At 39.6% G+C, this 13634-nt stretch overlaps 1 protein-coding gene across 1 annotated transcript in view; it reads left to right on the forward strand.

The window, feature by feature from the left end:
• Positions 1-13634, forward strand: part of LOC124600699 (DNA polymerase alpha subunit B) — an 89841-nt gene that overhangs the window by 36147 nt on the left and 40060 nt on the right. Inside the window, exon 2 of the mRNA XM_047136185.1 lies at positions 11665-11890. Coding sequence (XP_046992141.1) covers positions 11665-11890 — 226 coding nt within the window. The remainder of the gene's footprint in view (positions 1-11664; positions 11891-13634) is intronic.

Below are 13634 nucleotides of genomic sequence, written 5' to 3' on the forward strand. Positions count from 1 at the left end.
TACACAGATAAGATGACATGACTTTGTTGCAAAACAGAAGTTTTTTTAAGAAAAAAACTTTACTAAATCAGAATTAAGCTATTGTCGTCTTTGAGTTTGTAGAAAATTAATCTTTTGTTATTCAAGACAAGATGAAGCCCAAGGGTTCCATTGGAATAGTTCCATGACCACAGTGCATCCATGTGTTAGACAAAAAATTTTAAAATAATGAAGAATAATATCATCACCTACAAAAGTTTTGCTTTTGTATCAAACAGTTTGACACACTACACAGTACATGTACATCTGCTCCAAAAAGGCAGACGAAGCTTATAAAACTTTTTCTTCCCAATTTGTAAAAAAATTGGTACTTCAGTTATGGTTCAGCAGCACAATATGAGACCCAAAAAAACTTTACTAACTTGTCATGCTGAAGATTTCGAAGGAAATGAGGCAGAATGGCATTTTTATGCTACTTCACACGGAAGGGGGTTGTGTGAGGGTGTTGGTGGCACAGTAAAATGGTTTGTAGCCTAAGCTAGTGAGCAAAATCCTATCAATCATGAAATCTTCCAACTGTTCGAGAGGAGGTAAAGCCAATGTCACAGAAGTAATTTTTTGTGTGTGTCACACGATGGGCATGCAACAGAAGAAAGGATATTGGCAAAAGATTGTCACAGGGACTCGGAAATATCGTGCATTTATTCCTTTGAGCAAAGACAAGGTTAAAGCAAAAGTTGTTTCTGATTTTAAAGACTTTGATGTTCATAAAATTAAAGTGCGTCCAGATGCAGATGTCATGCCTTTTACATAGAGTACAGGATTTCTTGCTTGTGCTTATGGCAACAGGTAGTGAATGGGTTGTCCACTGTCGATATATGAAAAAGAAGAACTAAATCTTTTATTTATGCATCCTTGTGGACTAGCTCTTTTCCTTTCATATTGAAGGAGACCGGGTGAATTGACTGTTCCAAAGAACTTCATATGTTGTAAATTATACCCTGCAGTTGCCACTGGAGGAATGTTTAATTACTATTATTAATATGAATGTATTTGGAAAATATGGGCACAATTAAGTAAATTATTTATAGTGTTCTTGAGCATGTAGTGTTGTTATATATTCAGATATTTTTATAATTAACTTGGGAAGGCCAGTACTGACTTTAAATTCTAATAATGCAATAAATTGCCATTAAATGAAAAATACAGTGGCTTGACCTGACCGCCTTTATGGTTTCTTCGTAAGAAGTGTGCAATCCTGCTGACTGCATGCTGGATGGTGCACGTACCATTAACAGGATGTATATGACCCAGGCCAACCGGGAAAAACCCGGGAGTTTTTTTAGAATTCTGGGAATTTTTCATTCTTTTAGTTTTCAGTTAAATTTTTGTAATTTTGTCTGGTAAGAACCGATACTCTAACAAAGCATATTACTGTATCCCGCTACTGCAGAATAATACTTCAACAATAAAACATAAACAAGATAAAAAAAAAACTAAAATAAATTGCAAAGGAAATGCACCATATACGACGACACAGTGCTCATGTAAGCATCTGCCAACAGCAAAATGTGGCAAAGGCTTTAGGAAGACTGCAATGCTTCATAATGACAAATTGCCCCCCCGATGAGCGTGAAGTCACAACTGTTTACGTTAGATTCGTTTTAGCAGTTATGAGCGGGTTCGTGCATATGCGCAGTTGAGTCGCGTTTGAGTATTAGATTCTCCTGCTTCTGGTTACAGGAATGTGGCTGCTGGCTTGTCAAGCAGTCGCAGCAAGCAGCTAGATGCTACCGGGAAAAGTGGGCGCCAAATTCATATTCTTGAGGGGAGGGAAAAAAAACTTATTCCACGAAGCACCTGGCATCCAGCTCATATTGGTCTATCGATTATTCGTATTATTTTGAAATTCATCCCTGTTGGTTTTTGAACAGTTTTGAACACATTTTAAGTTGATTTCTGAATTAATAAGGAGTTGATTTTTGAACGCGTGCATAGTGTTTGTGATGTCTCTGTCAGGGGAATCTTCGTCGCATCTAGAAATAAACTTTCCGCAGACAAAAGGGGACGGGGGTATACGAGCTGAGTGGAGTAAAGCCTAACGGATGAATGCTAATCACTGTCTGATTATGTGGTTGATTGGGTTTGCAAATGATCAGCATTATAATTACTAGCAAAATCCATAGATTCAGACTACCAGAAAGGAAATAAATGACTAACAGGAATAATTTATGTCACACAAAACAGCAAGTTATTAGCTAATAGGCAGTAGAGTGCAAATTTTCTGAAGACTTCTTATTCTCCCGATTACAAATAATCCCATCTGCTATTAATTGTGAGGTGTTTTTATAATTTTTGTTTTAAAAAAAGGGGGCAAGCTGTCAAACCGACCGACTGGGAGCAGGAGAGGCACTATAGGACACTTCAATTTCTGCTGTCCTGAATATAGTTTGATGGGATCCATTACAAAATATACACGTTTCAATTTCGTAGAGCGAAATACAGTGACATGCGACAGAAAAATGCTGTATGAAGAGACGTGGCACTGCACTTTGGCACACATAAGACAAAATACAAGGGTTGGAGCTTAAATAGTTGCAACAACTTATTCACAGCTGACACAAAAGAGCTACATGCTTGCACCTGTTACTGTGTTTGTAGGACCCGTTGCCAGCGATGTGGAAGGCGTAGTACACTGTTAGCAGTTATGGTGATTCTCGTGTACGACTGTGACGGTATTATCCTAACGCATTACGTTCCTCGTCAGCAGACTGTAAATGCACAGTATTACTGTTCGTCTTTGGAGCATCACCTGCGAACAGCTTTGCGGAAGAAGCGGCGACACTTTCTGCGCAACCCACCCATCAATTTGCACGACAATGCGCGGGCGCATACAGCTCAAACTGCAGCTGCTCTGTTCGCTCGATGGGACATAATTCCTTGTGACTTGGATTTGATTCCGAAGATGAAGGGACCACTTCGTGGCATTCGCTGCAGAGCTGTTCCAGAGATTCGACAGGAAGTGGACCGCTCCATTCGCACCATCAACAAAACAGGCTCTGCTAACAGTATACTATGCCTTCCACATCGCTGGCAATGGGTTCTACACAATGCTGGTGACACTTTGAAGTACAGTAACAGGTGCAAACATGTAACTCTTTTGTATCGGTTGTGAGTAAATAGTTGCTACTATTTAAGTTCCAACCCTCGTAACGTCTTAGATTTCCTCAAACAAACGTTTTGTGTTTCAGACTTTTCAGAAAGACGTGCGCTACAAGATGGAACATATTTTTGAAAATTTGTTTCCCTTCTCCCCTTCCCCCCCCTTGAAGTATTCATCCGGTTTGCAAATATCGCCGATCTGGGGCTGATGCGCAGAACAGTCTGAGTTATGTTTAGTGATTTTGCTATTCGCCCACCAATTACTCTCATGTCAAATAAAAACAAAATGGATACCTTTAGTCCGGAGCTACGAAGTGAGTTAAAATACATTCACATAATTACAGAAGGCTTAAATATGTTATTAGTTTCAGATTTTATTTTATTTCCACCTTTCTGACAGTCAAGCATTAATTGCCTTGCAGAACAATGAAGTTATTTTTGTCTGTTTGCTAAAGAAATTTGACTTTTATTAACCTTTTTGCAGAGGCAGTCAATGTATTTGAAACGAAATGTTTAAATCCACAGTGCTGGCTAGTTTCAACTGTTTACTGCATTAGAAGTGCACATTTTCATCTTCTAGCACATATGGCATTATGCCATAATAAAGAACCAAACAGTACTGGTGCTCCAAGAAAAATTACATCCAGAAAACCACACTGAAAAGCTTAATATCAGGTTGAGGTCTACTTCATTGGGAATCTGGACATACAAATGTGCACTTTTAAGTAAGCACTTTAAATGTGCACATTTTAGTATGGTCCACGAAATTCTGATGCTCTTGGAGTATCCTCTGATGTCTTGTTTCTGTTATGACATAATGTATGATCTTTCAATGTTTTACACATACATACGGGCTCCCTACGTCATGGTAGCTGCGCAAGCACAATGGCACCTGTTACCTGCGCTCTGTGGCAACTGCTGAAACAAACCTGTTTCTAACAGGTTGCGAATGGTGGTTTGAAAAGCGTTACTTTCAAAGTAAATTTCGTTTTAGGTAAGTTGAGCTATGTGCGAGAATGTACCATGAATTTCGTAAATCACAGAGCATTTGACTCTCGTTCAAAAATCAACTCTTTGATGACGAGACATTTAGAGGAAATTTGGACCCTGAAGATCGGACATTTATTAACTTTCCCTGTTTGTATGTTTGTGCTACTTAACAGTGATGTTGCTGTTGGCTGACTACATCAAGTGTCCTATGCTCTGAATACCCGCTGTCATCGGCTGGCGAGATTACATGACATGAGCTATGACTGGCTTACAGAAGCGCATCGAAATCTTGATTTCAATGATCCGGAAAGTAACATGCGGTGTTTGGTGGAGTTCCAATGTATACTTTCGTAATACAAAAATATGCAGTGTACATGTTGCTGCACATCAAAGGTATTTCCAAAACGTGTCTTTTTTCCCCAAGTTTCGTTTTCCAAAGTGCCGGGAAATTCTACGCCTGTGTCTAAAACCATAACTATTCGAAGGATCGATAAATTTTGCAGTTCTATGGGAAAATATACTGTCACTTAACATGAAAAAAGTTTTTTTTTGCCCGGGAGAAAGTGTATTTTTAACTAATAAAGCCGGGAATTTTTTTCCCTTGTCCGCGTAGACACCCTGATTAAAGTAAAATTTATTTTTAAAATGATCCCATTGGAATACTATCATGAAATTTGGCACACACATTTACAAATAGCATATAAGTAACATATGTCTTTTTCAGAACCAAAACATGTCAAATTTTTGAATTTAAAAAAATGGTTTTACAAAATTCAACTCTTTTTTAAGAAAGTATTAAAGTAGCATGCATTTTTAAACCTTATAAGAGACTGAATAAATTGATATAAACCGCAGGTCTGTAGGTCAAGTAGTTTTTGAGAAATTGCCATTTTAAGTTTGCAAAATGTGACAAAAATTAGGGAGCTTTGAAAACTTCAAAAATTAATAACTGCAAAATGAATGGTCCAACAAAGTTCTAATTTGAGATTCTTCATGTAAGCAACTGCTACTACTGATATACAAAAAATTATCAAGATCTGAGATGTAAAGAACCAGACCTTTGGTTTATTTCATGTGGACTGACACGTATAATTAAATACACAATAAGTCGGTCAGCTCAAGATGATGTAAATCAGTTGCCTCATCTTCATGTTTCAGAATTGACTTTGTACTCAGTCTACTGTCTCTGACATTAACACCCATCGACAGAACTTGATTAACGTATCTAATGGGAAACTAGATGACTCTATGTTGTTAGCCTTGGGCTTAAATGTTGCTCACACACCAAGGAGTGTCTCCATTACTGATTTCATCTGTGCAGTGGAGCAAGCCTGGTCCCATTTTCCTGAGGACCAGGCAGACAAAATTGGAAAGGTCTTCTCCCACAAACTTCCTTGAGCACCACCCCTATGTAGTAGCATTTCAGCTAGAGAAAGGGTGGCCATCCATTCCATGAGAGATCCAGTCCATGAGAGATCCAGTCCATGAGAGATCCAGTCCATGAGAGAGGATAGCTTTACTAACTCTTCCAGCTGACAGTCACATCTCTCAAGTGAAGATAATTTGACTGAAATGGATGTTTTACTGGAGGATTTGGTGTATCAAAGACTACAGAATGATCATACAGAAAGAATAAAGTAGAAGACCCTTTCACGACTTTGGAAGAGGGGGGGATAGCAAGAGGATAGCCATGCAGCACGAAGGGAAAAGATGCTGCAAAGGCCGAGTCCCTATGCTAGCTAAGCACAAACCCACTAAAGAGCAGCAAGCCCCCTGGGGGAGTTCGGAGATCACCCTGGCCAGGGAAGTTGCTGCATCAGGTTGTATATGCAGACAAGGAAAAAAAAATTGTTTTTTTCCAGTTAACACTTTCTTGTGAAAATACACTTTTTCTGTGTTAGTGGCAGAACTGTAAAACTTATAAATCCTTTGAATGGTAAAGATTTTATACACTGGTGTAGAACTTCCCGGCACTTCAGAAAACAAAATGCATTAAAAAAAAAAAGTACTTTGTAAAGATCTTATATGCGCAGCAACATATATGCTGCATTTTTTTGTATTACAAAAGTATAAACATGAATTCCACCAAACACAGCCTGTTAGTTCCAAGGCATTAAAATCGGGATTGCAATGGACTTTCATCAGTCAATCCTAGCTTACATAAAGTGATCCTGCCAGAAAATGACAGCACATGTTCAGAACATAGGACATGTGATGTAGTCAACCAATAGCACCATCATTGTCAAGTGGTGCGACATGCAAATAAGGAAAGTTAATGGTTTAATTTAATACACACATACTGTAGTTACAAAAAAAGCTAAGCTTTTACATATTATATTGGTCCTTTTTGTGAGTGTTATCCTTTAATATATTGTCACATAGAAGAAGGTGTAATTAGATGAATGACGAACACTAACTTCACTTAACGAAGGTTTATTCAGCACTTTCACATACAAGAGCGCGGAGCAAACTGCCTCCGGCCCAAACACATGAAGTATACATACAGATGCAGAACGTTCCAGTACAATGATTCTTGACATTTGTGGATACTTCTAGAATGTACTCAAACCGAATATAGAAATTAAAATTGTACAGTCCAGGTGAGTTTTGAACTCACGACCCTTGATGCAACAGTTCAGTATCATAACCACTACACCATGGTGTTACTCTGCTTCTTCTGCGACATTGCTCCCGCCTTAAGAGAATAGCGTCTTGGTGTTACGTTGTCCTAGTCCGGGAACAAGGCATCAGTCTTGCATACTCCGACTCCCGATGACTGATCTTCTTCTTGTTAGAACTTCTTTTGCCACTACACTCTTTATCACCTTTCCACTTGTTGCCTGTCGCTGAAGCTTTGAATTTACCCTGGGTTGCAGGATCCTTATAGGGCTTCATTTGAAGGACGTGGACCGTATCTCTGATCTTTGGTAGTCTTATGTCAGGGTTGAAATCTTCAACTTCGTAAGTAACATCAGACAACTGCCTTACATCTTTATAAGGTCCTAAGTAGCGCCTGAAGAGCTTCTCAGAGAGGCCAACCTTCCGAACAGGAGTGAAGATCCAGACAAGGTCACCAGGCTGGTAGACAACAGGGCAGTGGCTCGAGTCGTACCTTCGGCGATAATTTTCTTGAGCCTGCAGCATGTGGAGTTGAGATAACTTCCGAGCTTCCTTGGCCTCTGGTGAACACCTGGCCGGTGTAGTCGACGTCAGGATGTAATGAAAACAGTGTGTCCATCGTTGTAGTCACCTCACACCCATACACCAGGAAAAATGGTGTAAATCCTGTGGTGTCGTGTTTGGTGGTGTTATAGGCAAATGTCACAAAAGGTAGCACCTCATCCCAGTTGCTCTGCTCAACGCTGACGAACATTGATAGCATGTCTGCCAAGGTCTTATTAAGGCATTCAGTAAACCCGTTAGTTTGCGGATGGGAGGCAATCATCATTTGATGAGTAATGTTGCACTGACGGTTTATCTGTCAAAAAATTCGGCTGTTTTCACAGCTTTTGTACTGGCATAGTGTGTCAGATAATCAGGGCAAACAATAATCCATCTATTGCCACTAGCAGACGTTAGAAATCGTCCGAGGAGGTCAATCCCAACATGCTGGAAAGGCATTTCGGCTGGTGGAATTGGTATGAGTCGGCCAGGTGGTTTCTGAGGTACTGCCTTTCTCCTCTGACACTCTTGACAGTGCGACACAGTGACGGACACTCCTAAATCAACCTAGCCAGAAAAATCTCTTAATAAATCCTAAACGTCCGGCCCCAGGTATTTCATGGAATTTCTGTAGAACATCTAAATGCATGTGTTTAGGAATCACTGGAAGCCACCTCTTTCCAAATGGATCAACGTTTTTCTTGCAAAGTAATCCATTAACTACCTTAAATTCTCCTTTCACATCCTCTGACCGATTTAAAGCAAGCATAATTTGAGACATCTTGACGTCGTCCTGCTCAGCAGAGAGATCCTGGAGTGCTGCGAGACAGTCACTATCTTCACCAAAGTCTTGGTCTTGCACAGGGTTTCTTGAGACAGTCGGCATCTTGGTGTTTTCTTCCACTTTTGTCCACTATGGTAATATCATACTCTTGAAGACTAAATGCCCACCTGGTGAGTCGCCCGGTTGAATCCTAGGACCTGTCAACCAACCGAATGAATTATGGCCTGTAACAACTGTCAATGGCCTTCCATAGAAATCCTGTCGAAACTTGCACACGGCCCAGATCGCAGCAAGACATTCCCTTTCTTTAGTTTCTCTCTGCTTTTGTAAGGGTCCTAGAAGCGTAGGCTATAACCTTCTCTTTTCCATCTGAAATTTGCTGTTATCTGTTGTATAGGAAACTTCCTTGGTCCTCCCATGTGTCTTACCTGGCGGCCTGCTGTATGCAGTTCCTCAATGTCCAGCATGTACCCAGTGGTACTACCTGGGGAGCAGACTGAACCACCTCTCCATTTGTAGCAGTCTGTTGTCCGTTCAAAACTCGACCATGGATGTTTCGTTTATGCATCTCCACATCCACCCTCTTTTGCTATCTCAATACTATCCACCACCGTGGCATCTGTTTGGCCACTGGCACCTTTTACACTGGCCCAGTTGAGAGACTGTATGCAGAAGCTGGCAAACTACCGCTGTGACTTTCTCCTCAGCAGGTATCCATGCCGTTTGTCTGCCATGCATTGCCATCCACCCAATGCCTCCTTTGATGAATCCTTTGGTTGCCAGTATGGGGTGTGTCCCTCTTCTGTTACCTCCTGGAGTTCGCTTTTGGCTCTTGCTCCAGCAGCTTAACTTAACACTACCTGCCACTTTCCTGGTGGGTGTTAAACCTTCACCATCTTGGCTTTGTGCGGCGGCCCTTGTTCACCTTGACCTTAATTTGCTCCAGTGTTGCTCTATCACCTTCAGTTTCATGACTTTCACACGGAACTTAGCTATAGTACCTTCGTGTACACTGATGGTTCTAGGACTGACCATGGTGTTGGGTATGCCTTCGCCACTGGCACCGACAATTTTGGTATAAGCTTCTAGAACACTGCTCAGCATTTACAGGCCACGTAGTACAATTGGTGACAGGCTTTTCAATTGAGTTATCTGCTCCGACTTGCTTCCAAGGTTGCAGTCCTCGTACCTCAGACCACTAGTTCTTCCATTCCCTCACTTTATCTCTGTGTTGCTGTCTTGTCAGCAGGTTATTTCACTTTGGCATGACCACTGGTCCTCCCTTCACGGGAACAAGCTCTGGATTATTAAGCCTCTCCCATTGGCTTGGACGACCTCCTCCTGGCCCTCTCGCCATGAGATCTTTTTAGCTAGGTTGTGTTTTGGGCACTTGTCTTTTTTAGCCATCACCATTTGCTAAGTGGTGTTCCGTCACCACTTTGTGTTTATTGCCCTCAACCTTTGACAGTCCACCGTTTCCTGACGGAATGCCCTTTTTTAACCACTTACAATCTAATTTGTTTGCTGTGTGAGTTATCGGCCATTTTAGTGAATGACATACAGCCAGTCGACATAGTTTTAGTTTTTATCTGTCTTAGCAATATGGTGAAAGACATTTAATCTTTAGTTCAAGGCCCCTGTTTCTCTAGGGCGTATTTTATAGACCTTTCTCCACATCCCTGTTTTTAGCTGTCTTCTCTTCCATCACTTCGGATTAATGTGTAGTTGATTTTAACACTTTTTTGTTCCTTTTGTGTTCTACGATTCTGTCATGGGTGCATATGACCCTAGTTGTTTTTGTGCCCTAAAACAAATCTAAAAAAAGATCTCCGAACTTGTCTTCAGTCAATCGTGTGTGATGTGATGGGACAAGAACTGACTTGTGCAACACATCACCCAACAACTCTTACAGAACTACATGAACATGTCAAGCATGGCATAACGTATCCCAGGACAGTATTCATAATCTGTAGAATTGGGTGAATGCCAGTTAGCACCTGCATTGCCACCTGTAGAGGTTACACCATGTACTAGTATAAGTGTTTCACTATTGCCTGATACCTGGTACCTCAGAACCGCTTATGTTATTGATCTGTAAATGTAATCATTTCATGTACTACATATGCACTGTTGCAACAATAAATCTTGAGTGAACTGGAAATCTCTGAAAGGTGTAGTAATTTTCTTTATCCAGCAGTGGTATTTTCTAATTTCCTTTACTGTCTTGTTCAGTCACTGTAATCCACTTTTCCATCCACTTCTTTTTCTCTCTGGCCACTTTTTGTGATTCTCTTTCTCACTTTATATTCTTCCTTTAAGACAACGTGAAGGGACCAACAGTTTCCGGTTGTTGTAGCCAAGATTGTACAAACCAGATTTTTGCTCTTTTTAGTAAAAATTTCGTATGTAAGTTTTAGGCTGCCATAGAGTTAACACTTCAAAAAGAAGCAGAAATGAAGTACGTCTACTGTATTTGTGGAGAGTGCCTAAAGAGGAACTTTTCTTATGTTTATACAGTATGTACAGCAATAAAATGTCAGCAAAATGTAAAAACCTTGAGTAATTGAAGATGAAAGTAGCCACAATGTAAACCTTTCAATAATGTCGTACATAGTATTGGAGAATGAAAGTGATAAAATGTTGAGCATGTTAAAAACTTACTGTACATTCAGTATACTAATAATAGTCATGAATGACACAACTTCATTCCAGTTACAGTATTACTAACCTTAACAGCAGCAAAATGAAAAGACAGTTCTCTATACATAAAATTCCTGGAGACCTACGTTTTCTTCTGTTTGTCTTTTAATATGTTGTACAAAGGTGATGTAGTGTACCTAACACATTAAAATATCCAAAATACGTAACCACAAAATGTCAGTAACAAATATACAATTATCCTACTTCTGAGCACTGGTAAAATAGCACACTGAAATATAATTTTTCTAGTTTTCTACAATCACAGCAGAGACAGTGCTGTAACATATATTACAGTATACTGTTCCACTTAAGGCGATCAGTTACTTTTGTTTGTTTTTTGCATTTACACAAACAAAAATTAACATTGCATGTTAAAACCAATAAACTTCTTTGAATATGTAATTAAAGAATCTGTTGTTCAGATGATGTGGCACAGTAGGCGATATTGTACTAAGTGATTTTTTAAGTATAGTGTTTACATAGGATTTAGGTAGGACAGTTAGATTTTGCTGTTATAGCCCACAAATCATTAGAAATGCTATTGCTATAAATGGTATTGGCTGTATATTCTAAATGTCTATTGTTCCTCAAAACTGCTTCAACTTCAGAATTCTACATGGTGTCTCCTCGTATCTCCTCCTATTACCACTCAAAGATGCATCTCTTTCAGAATCCTATTGATGGAGCTGTATTTAATTGGTTTTTATTATGCCACAAGGGCATGTAATTAGGTTATCTTGTTAACTGTCTGTTTTTCACATTGATTTTGGACACAAGGAACAGTCTGTCATTTATTAATGTTCGGGCCATTTCCCCCCAGATTTGATGTGGCTGTGCTCTTTCTGACATAGTAGGTAATGGTGTTCCTGTATTTTCTGACGTTCCAGGTCTCGAACTATGCAGTACCTACAACTTGAGCGAAGACGACCTGTTGGAAACATGGATGGCTTATGCTGTTTCAAATATTGGAGATGCGGATCCAACTGTGGATATGTTAAATCAAATGGAACGAAAAGAACTTGCAAAAAGCATAGGAACTTCTGCTACTACTTCTCAAAATAGCAGCAAAAAATCCAGTCTGATGGTTTACAATGTGTCATTACCAGAAAACACGTATCCTTTACTGATTTTTCATTCATTCACTTTGAAGTGCAAGATAACGCACATGCTCACTAGTTTATAAAAGTACAACATGCATGGGAAGAGAAAATTCTCGGATCTTAACAAATTGTTTAAAATAACTAACAGTTGTAAAGTTGGCTCCCACTTCTTCTGCTGTGTAGTCAGTATTATCTACCTTTAACAATAATGGCAATTAGTGGATGAAGCAGTATGTAAAATAGGAACAGGCAGCTACTCAAACTTTAGTAATTTAGTACACATTTGAGTGGTAGATCAGTAAAACGTTCTTACGCATTGCTGATTTTTGCTGACATTCTTTTGATTTTCCAATATGTTGAGTACTTTTCCTGCTACCGGTTGCTAGAAATTCAACTGTCAGCCTGTCAGTGTTCAACTTATGTAGATGAAATGTTAGCTACGGTCACATGACAGTCATTACTTTGTGTGCCACAGATCACATCAAGGAATGAATATAGAAAACTTCATGCTATAAGGTAACAAAGAAAAACAGCTGTTAGAAAATGCATAAATAATGATATGAATTATTTTTTGCTTCTCGTACTAAATTTAACATTGTAAAATTAGCAAGAAAGCTGCTACTTAACTGTGTGTCTGCTATACTGAATAGATGCTGGTTATATCCTGCTAACTTATTATTTCCTTGATTACACCACTGGTTATCATGGGTAACTTGCCCTGTGTACAATAAGAAAAGATGTCTTCAACAGTAGATATTGCTACGTGTACAGTAAACATGAACCTTAACTACCAGTACTTAAATTTAGCTGCTTGGGTTAATTTACAGTAATACTAGTAAGACTGTATTATTCACAGTGAAAGATGCTTAACAAAAAAGAATTCAGAACAGTGCCTGTTCACAAAGATTTACAGACTATTTTCCGTATTAGGGCTTTCTTAGAAGTAGTTGCAATTTCACATGCAACTAAAATTTCGCCTCAAAAAGTGGCATTATTGCCCAAAACTGGAGCAGTGCCTTCCACTGTTGTTTCCACAAGCCGCAGTGAAAAATCCTGTTGGCAATCATTTTCAATACGGGTTCAGTTATACAGATAGTAGAGGTGTATCAAGAGGTAAAGAAGTGGAATATGAAATAAATATTGGTCAATCATGACTTATCCAATAATAAGATTTCACTTAATAGTTAATTAACTATTTAGTTTTGGATAGTTTATTTTTTGCTATATTAACAAGAGTTTGTCAACAGAAATTATTGTGCCATTGGTGTATTGAAAGATCTTTTAAGAGGTCAGTTTACAGTGCTTGAAGAGCATTCATAACCAGATTATGCTCTCATTACCAGAATCTGAACAAACTATTGGACTAACAAATCTGTACATAATATTGTGGGATAGGATAAGCCTGTGACCATACTGGAGTGAGTGGATAGGGCAGGTCTTGCACTGGGTCTGCCACAGGGATATAATCACTGTGGCAAGGGGGTTGGAGTGGGAATGGCATAGATGATGATGATGATGATGATGATGATGATGATGATGATGATGATGATGATGATGATGATGATGACACAGACAGACACCCAGTCCCTGGGTTGGAGAAAATCTCCAACCCGGCCGGGAATTGAACTCGGGACCCCGTGATCTAGGGGCAGTAACGCTAGCCACTAGATCGTGAGCTGCGGACACGAATGGCATAGGGATGGACTAGAAAGCCGTGTTGGTTGGGTGGGCGATGGAGTGCAGTTTTGGGGGAGATG

The sequence above is a fragment of the Schistocerca americana genome, chromosome 1, assembly GCF_021461395.2.
Source record: "Schistocerca americana isolate TAMUIC-IGC-003095 chromosome 1, iqSchAmer2.1, whole genome shotgun sequence".
NCBI lineage: Eukaryota > Metazoa > Arthropoda > Insecta > Orthoptera > Acrididae > Schistocerca > Schistocerca americana.